Source organism: Epinephelus lanceolatus, chromosome 22 (assembly GCF_041903045.1).
Source record: "Epinephelus lanceolatus isolate andai-2023 chromosome 22, ASM4190304v1, whole genome shotgun sequence".
In the NCBI taxonomy this organism is placed as follows: Eukaryota; Metazoa; Chordata; class Actinopteri; order Perciformes; family Serranidae; genus Epinephelus; species Epinephelus lanceolatus.
Window position 1 is genome coordinate 30,090,023 of NC_135755.1, and position 19,933 is coordinate 30,109,955.

Consider the following 19,933-nt stretch of genomic DNA (forward strand, 5'->3'; position numbering starts at 1 on the left):
CTGTCAGAGGCCTGGAAAACAGATTTTTTTGCGTGGGCCCGGAGCAGACTGGATCCAGTCTAACACTCTCTCCGGGTTATGACTAAAGCCAAAAGTTATGTTATTGCCTCTCCCACTCACAACCTATTTTTCTGTTCCTTTCAAGTGCGTCATCTGGGTATTTCCGCACTGTTTTGAGTGGGTGGTGGCAAGTTGCACTGCAGAGGAAAGGCAGAAGGGAGCAGCCGCGTCAAGCTATGCAGAGGACAACACCGGAAACAGATGATTTTTACCTTCAAAATAAAAGCGGCAAGGTGCTGTGAAAACATAAGCAGCCATTACTTTGATCAACTATTTAATATTCTACCACAAGTAGAAATATAAGTTAGCATAATTAGATATATGTGTAGCCTTAGTGTAAGATAAATATATACATTTTTCATTGCATGCTTAAATTTCAAAATGAATGGCTATTTTTTGAAGTTCTCTAGTCCCAGCACAAAGTCCAAAAAGATAAACACAATCTGGAGTAACCCTGTGGAATATGACCTAAAATCACACAGACACGGAGACAAAAAAATGTCATCAATAATTTTTTTTTTCACAGTACAATTTACTTTTTTACGTTTTTGATATTTGCTAAATTAAGATCATTGTTTGTTGTTTTGGTATTTACCTTAATACTTTTAACCACTGTCCTTGCTATTATTCTGCATGTTTTGTTAAAAAATATAATAAAATTATAAGTTCGGTCTCAGCTTAGCCACTGTGGTAAAGTAGGCTACTTAAATACAAAAATGTGAAGTACTTTAATGTCATAATATCCTTTCTCAATTAAGAATCAAACCATTTAAGTGATTACCTTTAATATTTTAGACACAAATGTGTACCTTTAATGATATTTTAAACTAAGTGCATGAGTTTTATTCAGTTTTTTGCAAGTTATTTGAATTGAAATTACATTTTTTATATCGTGTTGTGATATTTTTAAATTGGGACAACACTGAAAATCTTCAAACATCCAGTTATTCATTTATTTCATTTTTTAAAGGACTATCTGTAGCCTGTGTGTAGGCCTGTGCAGTACATGTATATTCTCATTAACTATACTATTTACTATTTCAGACAAGCAAAATAAATGAATGGACTAGAAGCAATCAATGAATAGGCTAATGCACTGGTTCCCAACCTGGGGGTCCTGACCCCACTCAGGGTCACCAAAGCTTCGTGGGGGGTCGCAGGGCCTTCTCGATTTAAAGGAGTGTAAGAAAAATTTTAAAACATACATTTACAGTAATCCTATATTTCAGCATGTTTTTGTTTGTTTCTGCAAATAAAACTAAATGAAATTACAGTTTTTAAAAGTTTAGATTATTATTTAAGATATAAACATAACATGGGGGCGGCAGTAGCTCAGTCCATAGGGACTTGAATTGGGAACCGGAGGGTCGCCTGTTCAAGTCCCCGTTCAGACCAAAATATGGAGCGTGGACTGGTAGCTGGAGAGGTGACAGTTCACCTCCTGGGCACTGCCGAGGTGCCCCTGAGCAAGGTACCAAACCCCCCAACCGCTCGGAGCGCCTGTCATGGGCAGCCCCCCCCACTCTGACATCTTTCCACTTAGTGCATGTATAGGTCCTGTTTGTGCATGTGTGTGTAATTGACAACAGAGTGAAAAATTGAATTTCCCCTCAGGGATTAATAAAGTATATAAAATTAAATTAAATAGAAATATTGGGGAACTACTGCGCTAGTGGGTGTGAGAGAGACATTTCGATAAAGACTATAAATTGATTCATGTAGCCCAGCCCGCTTCAGAGGTTTTGTAAATACTGAAGTCACGTTCTCAGTGTATTACGTAAAGAGTTGCACTGCTCATACCGGAAGCCTTGCACCGTCCAGCTTTACTATCAGTGCAATGTCGTACACAGCTGTGGGTGGAGCAAAGGAGGCGACAGAACTGCTCTGTCAAGAAGTTTTAGAGAGTCCGTACTGTCGCGTATGCAGCGTCTTTTAGAGGACAAAAACAAACAAACAGACAAACACTGGTGTCGACGGAGAAGCGGGAGTCGGACCCGGACACAGCCATGGAGGGTAAGGTGGACTGGGTGACATGGGTGTGTTTGCTCGGCCTGTTGAATCAGTCCAGAGAGTGGAGGTGAAACTGTACAGGGAGTTGTTTTGCGCGCAGGGGAAAGCCCCGCTATCACTGGCTGTGCGCTAACAAGGGCAGTCTGCTGTTCCCGGACAGTAACGTAAGCTAACCTACAATAGGAAGTTTGTCATAACTTAGTGCTTTGTGAAACTCGATGCTATACATGGGATGTATTTATTCCTCTGTGTGTAGCTAACTCACCTGGCGCGCGTGAACCAAACAGTGTCGAGCTGCCAAGAGGCCTGTTGGGTTTGTCCACCTCATGGATTTCCCCAAAGTGACTGAAATCGCCAAACTTCCTTTAAAGATTTGTCGATTCATTGGTTATCTCTTTATTTATAGAAAATGTGATAATTATGACAATAATAGTTTTCTTATCTGTTATTGTTAATAAATTCTCTTGAGTTCGGCTAACATATAACCCACCTGGTAGCATTCGTTTCTATTTAAATATGCCCCATTGGTTCATGGCGTTGCTACCGCCCACCCGTAGACTGTGTAAAACAAGCGCCCACCTCATTGTTAGTGGACGGAAATTATGGAAATAGCACACCATGTTTTGTACAAGTTGCGTAGAGATACCGGCCTTTCAGTGGGACATATATATGCCGATGTGAAGAGTACTTTGTGACGATTTGAATGAACACTGCCAATGTTTCTATTTAATATCACATTAATATTTGACTGTAAGCCAAAGAACATTAAATAACACAACTTTATATGGATATTATGTTGTGTCACTATTAGGTTTTTCCACAACCCAGACCTGACCTACCAAAATTAATTGACATTGTTGATAGAAACTAGTTAATATAATTTAACATAGATTATGTAGGGCTGGGTGATATGAAGAAAATCAAATATCACAATATTTTTTGAACAAATAGGGTTGACTATTGGTACCATCACAAAATATTTACACAGTGAGATTTCTGATTAATAATCATTAGTAATGTGTATTTAATGACTCATAGCATGTAATAGAACAGCTACAACAGTCTGGTTAGTGCATAAAATTACATCACTTTACTGTTGTGCAGCCTTTAAAACCTGGAGAAGACAACACTTACATTATTACGATATTCAAAATCTAAGATGATATCTAATTTCTTGTCACAATACTAATATAGTATTGATGTTAAATCCATATCCAATTCCAGCCCTAAATCCATATCACAAAAGTCAACAGTGTGGAAGCAGTGACACCTTCAAATTCACACGAGTGTCTCAGATGCTCTGATTTAATATTAGTACATTTAGTGATTTATAAAGGCCAACTTGTGGTAGACATTTACTTTCACTTTCACAACGTCAGACTCAATAAATAGGCAGGGATGTCTGTGTGTTTCAAATAAATGGTGAAAAGTGTAACTGTTGCACACTTATCAGCCATTGTTCTTTGTCTTATTCCAAGATACATATTCATTAATGTAGATCTTATGTAATATAACTAAAAGTCATTTGCTTCACATTGTGTGAGTCTGGTCTGAGGCTGGGAAGCAGGCGTGTTACAACTTGGAAAGTATCCTACCCGTGCGGTCTCATCAAAGACCGACTAGCTGCTGGGTGGAGCTTTGACCTCCTGATTTTCTGTCACACCTCGCCTCTGTTTATGAATCTCAGTAATTCATTAAGCACATACCTGAAACTGGAGCGCTGCGTGCTCTCCACACACAATGGAGTCACCGCGCAACAAGGCGGGTAATCTGATACTGATATTACACCCTGCCTGTCATTGTTTGCTTTATTCTGCATGTCGTCTTCTTTCTGCCCTTGGCAGGCAGTTTATGGCGAGTAATTATATTTAGCTGGGAAGCCCTTGTATCTCAGCGTCCTTTGACCTCTTTGGACGCTGCGCTGTCTAGTAGATTTCCACTCTTAGTGACCACAGCACAAATGACAAACTCTTACTAAGCCACAAATATGTGCTGAAAGCAGCTTTTGGTTTTTGTCATCGGTGCTGCCACTGTACGCTGTGTGTCATGTACCGTGGATGGTGAACCACTAATCACTGTAGGATTTTGCCTAACAAGTAGTTGACATGTCTTTTCTTGTTTTCTGTCCGCCACAGGTGTGTATGGATGGGGCATAAACCCACTCAACCCAGGTAAGAGGCCGCTTCTCGTAAATGATAAGTGTTCTGTATTGACTGTAGACTTTTCATGAGTAAACATTTCATCAGTCTGTGCGCCGATGATCAATGACAGAGCTATTTCTGTGTTGACACACTGATTCAAGTGAGGCAGTGCAGACAAGCAGTGTTTTACAATTTGGGTACTGTGTTTAAGCAACGGTTAGGTCCAGCCAAATCATTTGATTGATGTACAACATCCCTGGGACTGTTAACTACGCATGTATCACTCTACTTTACCTGTGTTCCTAACTGTTAAGTCGGACTGGGCGCCATGGAGAAAATCTCATGATATTTTTTTGACCAAATACCTCACTATCAATGTTGCTACAATATTTTAGGGTTGACTGTTGGTACTTTCACAAAATATTTACACAATGAGTAATGTTGACACAGTGACTAAATGGGTAAAAGCAAATGGAGCAGCGAAAACAGTCTGCTAAGTTCATAAAATTACATCACTTTACGGTAATGCAGCCTTTAAAAGACACTTACACACCTACTGTTAATTACATTAACCATTAATTAGCCTACATTAACGGTCGTCACAACAAACTTTGCACTGCAAAGATGAACACATTTCCACAAATAACAGTTGGGATAAATGATGAAGGGAAAGACAGAAGCCTGGATACTTCACTGCAAACCTCCAGCTGTGCTCATCATCATCATGACATCAGCCCATGTCAACCGCACTGTATGACTGAACTGTTAACTCAATGGAATCACACATGCCACTAAAGTGACTATATTTTACTGGTTGCTTAATAAATGGAAACATACAGATAAACGTACATGATGCAAAGTTACTGGCCTGTGGTAACGTGTAGACCTACACAGAGTAGCAAACTAGTAGATATAGCTAACCCCTTTTATGCCTGATTAAATTATGTTTTTGTTGAAATCTGGTGGCGTTGAAAAAAGATGGGACACATCTTTAAAGAGACAATATTTTCAATTTTAAAAAATTAAATAAAGATCATTGTAGCAGTTCATTTTTTGCACCAGTGTTATCAGTATGTACTGTTAGTTTTAGAAATCCTTTTAAAAAATAATGTTTTATCCCAAAAATGGAATTACCGTGTTTATAAGTTGTTGTTTTTTTTTTTTTTGTTTTTTTTTTGGTAGGACATGATTTGTCCCAATTCGCGAGATGGGTGATATATTTCTAAAATACAGTGATACTACATTTAAATAACATCATTCTTCTTCTCTCTCTTCCACCTGTCCATCAGTCCAAGCAGCAAACCCCTTCATAGAGATCATCGAGCAGCCAAAGCAGAGGGGCATGAGGTTTAGGTATAAGTGTGAGGGACGTTCAGCTGGCAGCATCCCCGGAGAGAAAAGCAATGACACCACTAAGACCCACCCAGCCATCAAGGTGAGATAGGTGATACTTGTTGAGCATGCTATCTAGCTGTGATCCATCTAATATACCTAGGATGACATAATAATTCACTTTGGTGGAAGTTTGGGGAAAAAAAAAAAAGGGGGGGGGGGTACCCACCTGTCCTTATTCTCCATGACCTTAGATATATTCTCATCCAGCACATAACCCCCTGTAATATGACCAGTTGTATTTTTTTAAGTCGTTTGTACATATTAACAAAGAAGTTAATAACTCAATTATTATTATTATTATATTTAGGCCTCTGCACCAGCGATAGCTGTGGCCAGAGTCCCAAATTTAGCTTCAAATTTGGCACCATTGTCCACTTGGACTCAAGAATGAACTGAACAGAATTTGGTGTTCATAGGTTGAAGGTCAAGATCACTGTGACCTTGCGTTCTTCTTATTCTCATGAACATGACTTCTCAAGAAGGCCTTTAAGGAATGTCCTCAAATATGGCACAAACGTCCACTTGAACTCACAAATTAATTGATAAGAATTTGTTGATCAAAGGTCAAGGTTACTGTGACCTCACAAAATGTGGTTTTGGCCATAATTCAAGAATTCATATGCTAATTATGACAGAATTTTACACACATGTCTAGCAGGATAAAATGACAAAGTGATGACATTTTATATCCAAAAGGTCAGAGGTCAACTTCACTGTGACATCATAATGTTGTCCGAAAACATAAACTACTGAATTGGTGGCACTAATCTTGGGTGCCCACCTTGAAGATGTATGTTAAGCATCCATGTTTTCACAGACATCAACTTGACTGGTTGACAGAGGCATACAACTGCGAGGGGGTTATTACATTTTTTTAATTAGTAAGCTTTAGAGGTGCTGGTAGTGTAGGTGGATTTCTTTTCCTTTAGACAGAGCCAGGCTAGCTGTTAACCCCTGTTTCCAGTCTTAATGCTAAGCTAAACATTGATTCTCAGCGAGAAGCTATTCATTGGAAGGTTTTTAAAAACTTTTCCTAGAGACTCAACTCCAGCACCTTGCAATTCCACTTTTGAGTGAGGCCTTGTAGCTTTCTTTCTCTTTTGTTTTATTTTCTAAGAATACTGTGGATTGCGTATAGAAGTCGCAAATGTAGCAGCTATAGCCTAAAGTTGCTGAGATTCAATCCAGCCATGATAACACATTGTTACATTTCAGATCTTGTGAGTTATTACTTGAAGTTTGTCTGTTTGAGCAGAAGGCTGCAATATTGAATGAGATCAGCTCTCAATGAGACTGTAAGCACGCTCTGCTCAGGTGCCCTTTAAATTCCCTTTTGGCATCATAAAAGTTTGACATACTCCTCCCTACAGGTGCACAACTACAGCGGCCCCCTGCGTGTTCGCATTTCATTGGTGACGAAGAATCCACCGCACAAGCCTCACCCCCACGAACTGGTTGGGAAAGACTGCAAACATGGCTACTACGAGGCGGACCTGCAGGAGAGACGAATACACAGGTAGGCTTCAGAGTTAGATATGTGGCTTAATAGTGACAGACAGAGGTGCCATGCTCTGTGTCTCACGCACTTGAGAGAAACATGAGGAAATGATGCCACTTTTTACGAGGGTTTAAAATTACACTGAATTGTCTCGAAGGGAAACTGGCGCTCCACATCAAAACAAGGTTTGAGATTGACCCAGATAAGGATTTCATCATTTGTGTGAGATGACGTGTTCGCCGTTACCTTGGTAAAACTAACTGCCGGCTTCACCTAGGGTTTGGAGTGAGTAACACAGTAACAGCATAAATCACCTAACGACAAGTTGAATTTACCTCTGCTTGCTTCGCTGTCTGTCAGTATCCTGTATGGCAGTCAAAACTTGCTACTAGGGATGGGCAGCACAAGCAAAAACACTTTTCGAAAATCACGGCAACTATTTGACAATTTTTCGAATAATTGTCTTTATCACAAGTGTGAGGAAATTCAGACAGTTTGTACAGCCCTCCACTGCCAGTATTGTGATACAGGGGATTAAGTGTACTTGTTTTTATTAGTCATTTGTTTTTCACATTGGATTGATATATAATACAATAATAATACATTCGTTTACAAGTTCATATTAGTTAATGTCTAAAATATCTTCATTTAATTGTAGTGCACTTAAGGTCAAGTATTTTTCCACTCACACTTTACTCTCCCAAACTGTCCTCCCAGCTCGCGGATGTGGTCAGTGACCCATAGTGATGATGCTTTATTTTTAAATGTGGCTTTTATGGGAGCAAAAGTGTCCCAAGTGAAGGTGCAAAGAAGATTAAAAATGAGGTTAATGATACGAATACTTACACCATGTGTGAGCTGTGTTTGACCACAATGATGTGTTGGTCCCCTGGGTATTTTGTTTCACATAGAAAAAAAAATGTGTAAGATTTCATAGTATCAAATTAGAAATTACATGTATGCTTCAGTGGTTTCTGTCTTTTCGTTTCGGTCTTAGACTGTATTTGCTTTCAGTTTTCAGAACCTGGGCATACAGTGTGTCAAGAAGAAGGATGTGAATGAGGCCATCACTTGTAGGCTGCAGACCAATAATAACCCCTTCAACAGTAAGTGCTCATGCTGAAAGAAGAGTGTGTGACACAAAGCACGCACTGTGTTGTTGCCCTTTCTCTGTCAAGTCATTGTGTGAGAAGTTCATGTGCAGTCTGGAGAGAGCCCCTAAATGTCCCACTCAGATTTATAGACTATGATTTCACTGAGCCAGTACTGATATTTTTGTAGTAAACTTTATTGATAAAAGTAAAAAATAAAAAAGATGCCTATTCTGCCTAAAAAGTACCACCAGCACTGCTAACTTTGCTCTAACGTTTTTCCATAAATTAGCCTCACTTGCAAGGCTAACACATTAGCTTGAAGGTGAATGTCCTTATACAAGATAAATACTGTAGCTGGATAGATGTTTTTTGGCTAATGTCAAGCTAGCTACTGTCATGGATAGATTTTATCTTTTTTTTTTTTTTTGTTAAACGCCTCTTCTAAAAAACTACTAGTGCTTCAAACTTTGTGCTAGTAACATTTTTTCTTACTTTGAATCAACTTGCAAGGCTAACAACTCAGCTTAAAATGGCTGCTCTCATAGACGACAATGGTAAAACACAATGTAGATGCTTTTGGCTAATGTCAAGCTTGCTACTATCATTGATACATTTGATCTTTATTCTATAATTGTATCTCTATGTCCTCCTATTAATACAACATTGTATTTAAACCTGTAGCAGGTTTAGCTTGCACTGTTTGTTGTGTTATGAACTAGTTAACTAATAGGGCAGCTGGCATGAGCAATGAAAATTTGAAAATTATGTCATCATTTCATTTGTATAAAAAAATGTCTATTCTTCCTAAAAAATACTACTAGTGCTACTGATTTTGCGCTTGTAACGTTAACATATTGTAACATATTTCATTACCGTGAATTAACTTGTAAGGCTAAGCTTAAAATCACTGTTTCATAGACGACAATGGTAAAATACTAGATGTTTTTTTGGCTAATGTCAAGCTAGCTACTGTAATGGACACATTTTATGGAAAGTGTAATATCATCACTCTATAACTGTGTCTCTCTGTCCTCCTATTAAAACAACACATTTGTATATAAACCTATTGCCAGTTTAGCTTGCACTGTGTTAAGAACTAGCTATCTGGGTAGTTCGTTAGCTATTAGTCAAGCTAGACAAGCTATTAGCTATTAGTCAAGTATGATATGTCCAGCTACTGTCATGGATACAATATTTAGACAGTGTGATATCATTACTCTTTAACTGTGTCTTTCTGTCCTCTTGTTTATGCTAAATGTTTATATTTACACCTGTAGCCTGTTTAGCTTTCACTGTTGCTGTGTTAAAAACTAGCTAAACTGGGTATTTAGCATTAGCAGTGAAAGCCACCATGGCTTAACAGAGTAATAGCACCAGAAACTCAAACCCCATCAGATAATTTGTTGAAAAATACTGAACAGTCCCATTGCCACTGTTTAACTGATTTCATTCATTCATTCACACATAACAACAGGAAGGTAATTTGTTACCTTCACCCTTGACTGATCGTGAAATTCAGATAGCATACATATGACAGGATGCAATCAGACTGCTGTGTTGCCTGATTGTGCACCCCACCCTTTCCCTGCTGTGTCTTGGCTGCAGTTCCGGAGGCGAAGGTGTGGGAGGAGGAGTTTGACCTGAATTCAGTCCGGCTTTGCTTCCAGGCCTCCATCACTCTGCCCACAGGAGAGCTGTTTCCTCTGGAGCCTGTGGTATCGCAGCCCATCTATGACAACAGTGAGTGGACAACACATGTATGCACACACAAGCACGTATACAATATAGGTATTCTGTGCTCTTTAATATCTTTGAACTAGTTTTTAATTCACATCAGGGCTTTCCCCAGGATTTAATGTCAGGGTAAGCTCATAAACCTATATTGGATTTAAATGAAATACCTGTATCTGGGTAAGCAAGTTCACACACCAACCTGCACATCTCCTGCAACCTTTAATTCCCCACTCCAGAGTGCGATTGTTTTGGTTGTGACCAGAAATCAGTCAGATATGGCTAAACATTTTCACTGGAGGCACCAATGTGGCAGAAATTCATTGTATTGTTCCATTTATTGTTTACAAGGGCAAATTATGCCTGGAAACTTTTAGCTGTAGGCTGATGTCATTAGCAACATATGCTGTTCAAAATAAATGGAAACAAACAGATCGTTATGCGTTTGGTTTTTTCTGCTGCACCGACCTCACACTGAACTGTGACTCCTAAAGCGGGGTATGAGCCAAATTGGGAGGTCAGTGTACTCTCCCAACCCCAGTTAGGAAATCACCAATGTGTATGGAAACTGACAAAAAAGGTAATGCTTAAATGTATGCAAAGGCATGGTGAAAAATCTTGAGTGCACGTACCTTATGTGCTGGCACACCTAAATGAAAAAGTTAGGCACACCACTACAACCAGTGTCAAAAGGTATTCTGAGGCCCTGTTACCTCAGATACTCTTTGTTCCTCTTTGCATGTGAACTTTTCTTGTTAGCATGAAGGTATTTACAAGAACTAGTCTCAGTCGTAGTAGAAAATACCTTGAATCTTGTCCAGTGGCTGCGCCCTTTGTAACTCGGAACCCTTCTAATACACAGCTCTATATGAAAATAGAGTATATCTACAGAATTTAGGTTAAAAAAAAAAAACAGTACATAATCAACTACAATTACCACCTCAAGGTAGTATGCCTCAATGAAATAGTCAAGTTGCTCTTAGAGTTTATGTCCATGTCTGTGAAAACATTGATGCTTCTCAAACATCTTCACCCCAACAGCGCAAAAGATTTCTATAATCAGCACAGTATTAAGATGGACACCCAAGATTAGTGTCACCAAATCAGTATCTGACCAAATGTCTCCACTTCTGTGCCTGAGTAATGGCGCTGAGCAGGGCTACTCAATTACATATTCAGTCGGGCTGGATTTTAAAACCAGAAAATGTCAATGGGCCAAACATTTTCAGCAGCGAGCAAAACTTTTTTTCAGCTTTTGGTAATGAAAAATTTTAAACAAATGCAAATTAATGTAGTAAAATGAGCAATGTTTATCATTTGACATATTAAAGAATATATTTTTTGTCATCTAACTGATCGTGGAACATCACATAACGTAGAAGCAGAATAAAAAAGAGCTATCAGTGCATAGAAGCGGAACAGGTGGCATGATGAGTAACCAATAACACACTCTTTCTACAGAAATCTCCCTCTCCCCTCTCCCACACACACACACACACACACACCTCACCTCGTGACATTTTCCTTTTGAGGTCAAGTGTTTAGAACAATACACAGGACAGTTTTATACAGTCTACTGCAGCAGCAGTCATGTTTACAACAGCAAAGTCACTATATAAACTCAATCACATCTCACTGGACACAAATCTGCCATGTCAATAAAATAAATATTCCTCCTGACATCACAGTATTGAGTGAAGAAGAAAGTAACATTATGTAAGCATGAAGAACACAGACATCAGTATCAGTCATGCATTCTGCTCTCTGTCCCCCTGCTGCCTCAGGTACATTTGAATATAAGTGGCAGACTAAGTTAAACAGACCACATACAGACAGCTTTCATTTTGTTTTTAACAATATGCTGTAAGCCTCGCTAGTGCGATGTGCTTGTGTAAACCACGATTGTAAACCATAACGGTGGTGAATGATGGACTGTGGACAGAAATATCCCTTTCTACATGCTGAACACATGTATTTACAACTCTTACTCACAGTAACAAGTGTAGTAGTCGTCAGCTAGACTAATCTCCAAGTTATCTTCACTTCATCTGCACCGCGGCTCGGACTTCACTCTGCTATGTTTGTGTGTGTCTGCATGTGTGTGGAGGAGGTCAGCCCTGACATGCAGACAGCAGCAGAGAGGCTGCAGCATGATGATACGTGACACCAAAACTTTCAAAAGCAATGATAAAACAGCTGTCAGAGCTTATTAATACTGCAGTCTTGATTAACTGTGAGCACCACCAGTTTCTCTTCCATTTTTTACAAACTGTAAACTTCCTGTCATGACCACCGCGGAAGGCCCGTCTCTAAAATCATCCTTTTAGACAGTGGGGAAAAAGTGGAGATGACATAGGGCACTTTTCCACTCTAAGGTGAAGTTTTTTCAACTTGAGTGTAGAGTGCTCCGGCAAAAAGGCTCATAACAATGCAAAAACACCAAGCAAAAAACTTCACTCCCATTTGAAGCAATTTAAAAAAGCCACCTCCAGCTGCTAAAACACTATATGTGTGATCAGAGCCTTAAGGTAGTGTTGACTTGTCAGTCACAGCCCAGATTCCTCTGCAAAGGTGTGTGATGTTAATCTGTAGCCTCGGTCTTGTATTAATAAGTTTGTATATGTATTCATAAATGCTTTCTCTCTCTTAAAGGGGCCCCGAACACAGCTGAGCTGAAGATCTGCAGAGTCAACCGCAACTCTGGAAGCTGCAAAGGAGGGGATGAAATATTTCTGCTGTGTGACAAAGTACAAAAAGGTATCATATGCCTGAACTGTATGTGCTTCTGTCAGTTGACAGGTTCAGCTTTCAGGAAGAAATATTCACAGGAAGTATTTATCTTGTGCTTGGAAATAGAACCTTGACTCATAATGTGAGTCATAAATGACTCCTTGTCACAATTAATCGCAGGCTGTTTCATAATCCCCATATATTGGTAATTTGGTGGTGCTGAATTTTTGTGTATGCAGTGGTTGTCCTATTTGTTAGTGATTACCTCTCAAAAATGTCCTTAAAGCTCCACTAACCAGTGTTTTTATTTGTATTATGGATGAAATGACGCTGTTAAATATGAAAGGTGTTGCTTGCAGTGATGAACCTACAGAGAATACAACCAGTATGTGGTGATATTCTTGGTCAACACCATTGTTGCACGTGCAAGGTTTCATTGCCTGTCACAGTATCTGCTGTGTAATGCAAAGCAGTCACGTTACAACTGAGTGACTTCAGTCATGAACCAAAAGCTTTCTTCCTCTAGCCCAACGTTCTAATTTCTCCTATTCTCTAATAAATGACTAACACGCCATACGTGTATAACGATAATGAAGTGCTTTCCACTTTGTTTCTGTGCTTGTTAAATTTGAAAGTTTTCGCAGTGTATCATGAGGTTCGCATCAAAAGGATTTCCTGTGTGGGTGCTGTGATACTGATATAAAGTCCAGCTCTTCAAACTTTCAGCCTCCCTGCTTCTTGTGAACCCCTTTCTTCCTCTGTTTCATTTCTTTGCATTATCTCTTTCTAATTAACACTCAGTTAAACAAAGCAAAGTTATACGATCATTATCGAAGATCACACATTTTTTCAATTAAAACAAGGCTTTTTCTCTCACTTATTTTGCAGTAGTTGGATCGTGGCAGGCATATGTGCTGTAAAACCTTGTGGAGTTTACATTCTCAGTTTGATATCTCTTTACATTTCCCAATGCCTGTTTCCCTGTAGAGGACATCGAGGTGCGTTTCTTCCAGGACTCCTGGGAAGGAAAGGGCACTTTCTCCCAGGCTGATGTCCACAGGCAGGTGGCCATCGTGTTCCGCACACCACCGTACCGCGACACTAACCTCACCGAGCCCATTAGAGTGAAGATGCAGCTCCGCCGGCCCTCTGATCGCGAGGTCAGCGAGCCGATGGACTTCCAGTACCTGCCCGCTGACCCAGGTAAGAGGCAGTCTTCTAATTTTTTCACAAGTTACTCTTATAAGCTTTTCCTGAGAATATAAAACATTTCTTAAAATACCTGAGAGATGAATTTGCTTGTCTTCTAACTGCTTATTAAAAATGACCCCTGTAGATGAATACAGGCTGAGTGACAAGAGGAAGCGTACTGGGGACATGTTCCAGAGCCTCAAACTGGGGCCCATGCTGTCTAGTGGTATGTTCATGAATTTTTTTTCTGTCCCCCTTACTCCTTGATAGTTATATAAAAGGTAATAGTGATTTTAGTTGCAGTGTAATATAATCATGTCTGTTGGAATTTCAGTGTCCATTCCACAAGATAGACGGCACATAAGCCCGGCAAGGAGAACTGTGACAGCCAAGCCTCCATCAATGAATGCACAAGTTGGTGAGTCTGTCTAAAAGATATAGAGACATGTCAGACATTATCTTAAAACAACCTAAAACTGATAACTTGTAGGTAGTTGTGGGCGATATATCCATTATACTCAATGTATCGGGACTAGTTTCATGTAGGATGTATAAAATGACTAGATTGCAAATATTCGTGCGTATGCGTATAAATTATCCCGTCATTTTTTAAGCTACTTGCATTGGCTTTTCGGTTTCTTTTGCTCACTCCTGTGGCTCCATCCCTGTCGCAGAAAAGACTCCCCAGTCCATCCAGACCACTCTCTCCTGGGCGATAGTGTGTGAGCAAGCAAGGCTTGTGTTTTTGTGTCTGCACTGGGGCTCTAGACCATGACCGTTAGTCACAATTTGTGACCATGGAGCACCAGTGTGACTTGCAAATATTATGAATAGATGAACAGGGGAGATGTTAGTTTGTTTCCCGCTCACAGTGAATAAATCCTCATGTTTAACAGTGCTACTGTAATGGTGTAACTTTCCGCTAATTGTTAATAGCTAGTAGCTTATAGTTAACTGTTGACTGGAAACTTTAAGGTCACGGCAAAAAAATATCAACACTTCTGGGGCGAGTCAAACTTGGTGCTGCAAAATAAACGCTCCAGTGGTTCCACTTTGATTTATTTCATTATAACATTATTATAACAGTACCTAATCTAACTTTATTATAACAATACGTTAACTTTATTGTAACAGTAGTTTATTTAGCAGTTAGGTAGTCTACAGTAGTTTAGATGAGATCATGTACCAAGATGTAGTCTAAAAATATAGCAGTATCTCTATTAGCCATATTGCTCAGCCCCATGTGTAGGTAATGTTCTGCATAAAAATAATATTACTATCAGAATTTCAGTTGTGGGACTCCAACTGAATTCCTTGTTTTCTTTGTGTTTGTGTTGTCCAGCATCTGCTGCGCTTGCTGCTGCAGGTGGAGCAAAACCCCAGCCTACCTACTCTTATCAACCAGGCCAGCTCTTCTCAGTCCAGCCCAAGGTGGAGGCCTCCCCCTCCATCTCTTCTGCAACTACAAACCAAACATGGAGGATCATGGAGAGCCTGAGCCTGGGCTCCCAGCCCAAAGCTACACCGGTGCCCAACTTTACAATGAGCCAAGCACCATCCTCCTGCTCCTCTACCACCACCTCCACTGCCAACCAGGACTACTCAACTGTCAATCTTTCAGACCTTCACGAATTCTTCCCCAACATTTCCTCAGGCATCGCCCAGGAGCAGGCAGCTTCTCAGGCAAGCACGGCCCCCTCACAGGCCACCAGCTCCTTCACCCTCCAGGGCTCTCAGTTCCGGGTGGACGCACCACTTGTGGACGATGACATCCCAGAGTTCCCTAGCTTTTCCGAAGCTAGGGAATGCAATTTGGAAAGCCTAAACATGGACGACTTTGAGGACCTTCTGAGCCCCCCGCTTATGAACGAGAGTGGTGGAAACGGCACCTCGATGTCGGCTCAAGCTTCGTGCCAGCAGCCTGCCCCTCCCAGCTCTTCCACTGCTGCCCACAGCGCAGCATCCCAGAACACTTCTGACCCTGCCAGCATGCCAGGAAGCACCTGGATGAATTACCCCAACAGCATCGTCAGCTTACTCCAGAATGAGGGCATGATTGACATGGCATCCAACAATGGCAATCACCGGCCTGCTGTGCTGGATGAGTTTGATGAGTTGATGTCTGCTGACGAGGATCGTCTGATTTCCATTTTTAATAGTGGAAGCCAAGCTGGGTTTGTGTCAGGACACCCCACTTAAAGTTTGTCCCCGTTATTTTTTTTACGAACATATTTACATAGACCACTTGCATCTGCCCCTTAACCTTCAGAACTGAAACTCTTTGTTGTTACAAAATACAACAAAGGAAACAAGGTGGATATAAGAGGGCTGCAAGGGACAGAATGTAGCAATACTGCTCACTGTGGACATGCTTGTTGAAATACCAGCAAAGACTCTTTATGGTATTCAATTAGCAGGTGTTGCCAGTCATTTAAATACAGTTAAACCGACGTATGATAAGACAGGACTGAAGCTTGACAGATTTCATTGCCCTTAAGCCCATATTTAGCATCAATCATTAACTTTGTTTTTATAGACAGTCAAATCAGATGCATTGCTGAAGGCATCTGTCCAAATGTTTTTCTCTTGAGGTTTTCTGTGGAATATGTTAGCATGTTTTTGTACTTGCCATTTCAACAATTTCGGGAACTGTGGTCAGTGAGATTATCACTCTGTAATGTGGAAGGTTGGTCTGCTGTACTATACAGTAGGTAGTTTCAGAAAGGCATTTTGATTGGACCTTGAGGCAAATCCATGTCCATTATGTCCACTGTTCCTGTAATTAAATATCCCCATGTATTACAGGGTTCCCACATTCATGGAAAACCTAAAGAAGTCATGAAATTTCTAAATCTCATTTTCGAGGTTTGGAGAAGGGTACTCGTAAATCATTTAAAGTTTTGGAAAAATCATGGAATTAATCGTGACAGTTAATGAATTGTAACATGGCAAATTAATTAAAGTTGATGTAATGTAGCTCTGACATGCAACCTTTTGCTTACTATATACACTATAATACATTAACTAACAGTTGGAATACAGTATACTATACAGCCATGTCCTTATAGGTTGTGAATGGACATGAAAATGTTATTATAGGTCCTTAAAAAGCCTTGGAAAAGTTTAGGAATATTTCCATGAAAATGCGTGGGAACCCTGGCATTACTTTGGAACTTTGTGATTTCTGAAGGTCAGCAGTAAATCTAATGTCTCTTGTACAGGTGCCTTTGTTGAGTCTCAACAAAACGTAGTATGTGTTGCAAACCAAATGAAGGTCTACATATAAATAATTATCAAACAAGCAACATTAATAAGTACATGCTTATAGCAAAGAAGCACACACCCACGAGCTGTATCAAATCTTGGTTCTGTGTCTGCTGAATTTCCTCTGGTCTCATCAGTTTTTATCTTCAGTTATTTTATGAAAAATGGCTGCAGTTTAACTCAAATGTTTCAGACCTGTAGGTTAACTCGCTTCAACTCTGTTGTAAAAGATGCTTTAAGATGGAATTATGCTGTTTTATACAGGTATGATGTAAGCAGATAATACTATATGCCTTTATGCTTGAATGAATGATTAATTCTGTCCAAATTCCAAAACACTTTTCTTGGCAATAAAAACCACAACATATTAAGACGGTCTTCAAAAGTAGATTTTATTTGGCAACTCTGTTATCGTGGTTCAGTACAAACCGAAAAAAAATAAAGCCAAACAAATGTATATTGTACAGAAAATCTTCACTGGATGCAAATTTTCCTCTGTGCATACAAATCAAGGATTTCTTCAACCACCCTGTTCGTCAGGTGAGTGTTAGTGTGTTACAAACAGAACATCAAGAATACAAATACTCCTACATATGAACACAATATGATCATTTAAAAAAATAGTGACAATAGATCAGGTCACTTAGGAAATATTAAAGCATAAGAGGAAAAGACTGAAATGAGATTTAGTGCTTTTTTTTGCCAAAAGGAAGAACTTGAGATCAAAATACAACCACTGACTTTAAACCCCTCTTGGTCAGTGAGTTGTAACGCACAACCCAACTGATGGGATCACGAAGTGCCTCTTCATTTACCCGTTCTGCAAAACTGTCCTCTTGTTCCAACAGGCTTATGTTACTTCCAGATTGGTGATTTTGTTGATAATGTGGGAACGCCGGGGTACACACTCCAGGTCAAATTTGCTCTCGTATATGGTTGGACAAAGTTTCCAGCGGTTGTTCCTGTAGATTCCCAGGTATGTGTACACGTCCGGCTTGTAGGTGAGAGGGCATTTGACCCCTGTGGCACGGATGATGGAGTCCAACTGTATAACCTCGCTCTCATCAGTGAAGTTCTGGTTATAGGCACATATTACCTGCTTGCCCTCTCCGTTGGGATTATGGGGACTGACTTTAACTAGAGAGATCTTGCCATCTAGGGCTGCTCTGGCCACACACTCCCAGGCATGATTCAGCTTGAAACCGGAGTCCAAGTGCATCAGCCATTTGCCCGTGAGCACACCGTGGTTCAGGGCCAGCTCCTTCACTGTCTGGAAGCTGACAGGCCGCCCGCTGGCCAAAAGTTTCTCCCAGCTCTCCTGAAGACCCAAAACATCCCCACTGCTGGGGCAGTGGTTCAGGCCCAGCACAGCGATCCAACCCACAGGGCTAACACCACCTTCCTCATCACCAAATCTGTTCACTTGCGAGGGCCCGTTGCTCTCCAACCAGCTATCAAACTCGGATCTGGGAGTTCTTCTAGAGTCAAACACAATCCAGGGGTCCATGTCTGCAGCCATGGCTTCAGCTGCATAGGTCTCTGCAGCAAAGGAGGTCTCCACCTCGCCATCTGCAGGGGGCCCTTCCTCCTCCATGATGGTGTCAGTGTGAGGCAATTGAACAAGTCCTGGAACTTATCCTGTTGAACAGAGGAGAGCGTTATGTATTAAATGCACGTTTAAACCACAGGTGCATCCTCTTTGTTAGTTTAAATCCAGGCAAGAGTGGATAGCTGGATTGTTTGCGGATGTTTACCATTACTAATTATGCTAACGTGCTAGCCTGCTACACTAGCACTTGTTCAATAATTAATGTTTGTTAAAAGCCAACTCTTTTACACAAATAAGTTGCTATTCATTTAGCTTGTGTATCATCTACAGCTGACGTATAACTCGTGTAACTAAACACGAAGAAAATATTTGCTTGGCTCCGGTCTAACTGTAGCTAGCTAGGTAGCTAGCCATTTTACCCAACGTCCATGCTCGTCTTCTTGACTAATTTGGAGAAAGGCTAATAACAGCCAGCTGTTGATCACACCTAACGTTATAACACGCATATTTTGCATTAAGACAGTAGGAATTAACGCACATTGATCGCAATTTATGGCCGTTCAGGTTTAACCTACCTGCAGATGTTGGAGTTTGTTCTCCAGTGTTGTTCTTCCGCACAGGCTCTGAACCCCCGACTGCGGCCACGCTAACCGCCGTTTGGGTTTTGATGCGCATCTATTCGTGCAATTACGGTACCGGTGCTTGGCGTGGACAAAAATGTGAAGCTTCTCAAACTGAAATTCTCACATTTACAAAGAAAGATTACATTGACAAATACACAGATGGCCTTAACAAATACACTGGTAAGTGATATGGTTGAACTGTTAATAGATGTGAGGTCCTTTTTATGGGAAATACTTAAAAAACGTATACTTATATGCCATATTAGATCACATGGGTGATTTCCTTTCATACAATCATTCTGCTGTATGTATGGTCAGATTTCAGCTATCTCAATTTACTGGAAAATGAAACCTGAAATAGTAGGTACAGACAACAGATCTGTGCAAAAAGTACAGGGCACCAGAAAAGGCCATCCAAGATAAAGATAAATAAAGTAATTTATAATTTGGCTGGCCCACCCAACATTTATCTTGAATTTATACCTTTATACATCATATGGGGGTGTTAGATGAAAAGATATTCCAAATTAATAATAAAAATCAAATATTCTATTGGGCATATTTAAAAACTCAATTAAGAATAAATTTGAATCTAAGTTTCCCAGACATTTTTTTTATGGAAAAAAAAATATTGCAACAAAGCAGGA

General features: G+C 40.1%; 2 protein-coding genes across 3 annotated transcripts; one reads left to right on the top strand and one right to left on the bottom strand.

Annotated features, from left to right (window-relative positions):
- The first annotated feature begins 1,934 nt into the window (after positions 1 to 1,934).
- Positions 1,935 to 17,485, top strand: rela (v-rel avian reticuloendotheliosis viral oncogene homolog A). Of its 2 annotated transcripts, none has more exons than XM_033609871.2 (11): positions 1,935 to 2,073; positions 4,206 to 4,241; positions 5,501 to 5,646; positions 6,977 to 7,122; positions 8,119 to 8,210; positions 9,804 to 9,938; positions 12,582 to 12,686; positions 13,647 to 13,862; positions 13,996 to 14,076; positions 14,185 to 14,268; positions 15,193 to 17,485. In XM_033609871.2, exons 1-11 carry the CDS (start codon positions 2,067 to 2,069, stop codon positions 16,047 to 16,049), a joined length of 1,905 nt encoding a protein of 634 aa, XP_033465762.2. In that variant the 5' UTR covers positions 1,935 to 2,066; the 3' UTR covers positions 16,050 to 17,485. The 2 variants fall into 2 exon arrangements, with proteins under 2 accessions (XP_033465762.2, XP_078020455.1); XM_078164329.1 differs by having other exon boundaries at positions 5,510 to 5,646.
- Positions 17,486 to 19,331, bottom strand: c22h11orf68 (chromosome 22 C11orf68 homolog). The gene is made up of 2 exons (XM_033609872.2): positions 19,239 to 19,331; positions 17,486 to 18,752 (listed from the first exon to the last, which is right to left on the bottom strand). Exon 2 carries the CDS (start codon positions 18,706 to 18,708, stop codon positions 17,965 to 17,967), a length of 744 nt encoding a protein of 247 aa, XP_033465763.1. The 5' UTR covers positions 18,709 to 18,752; positions 19,239 to 19,331; the 3' UTR covers positions 17,486 to 17,964.
- Positions 19,332 to 19,933: the final 602 nt, after the last annotated feature.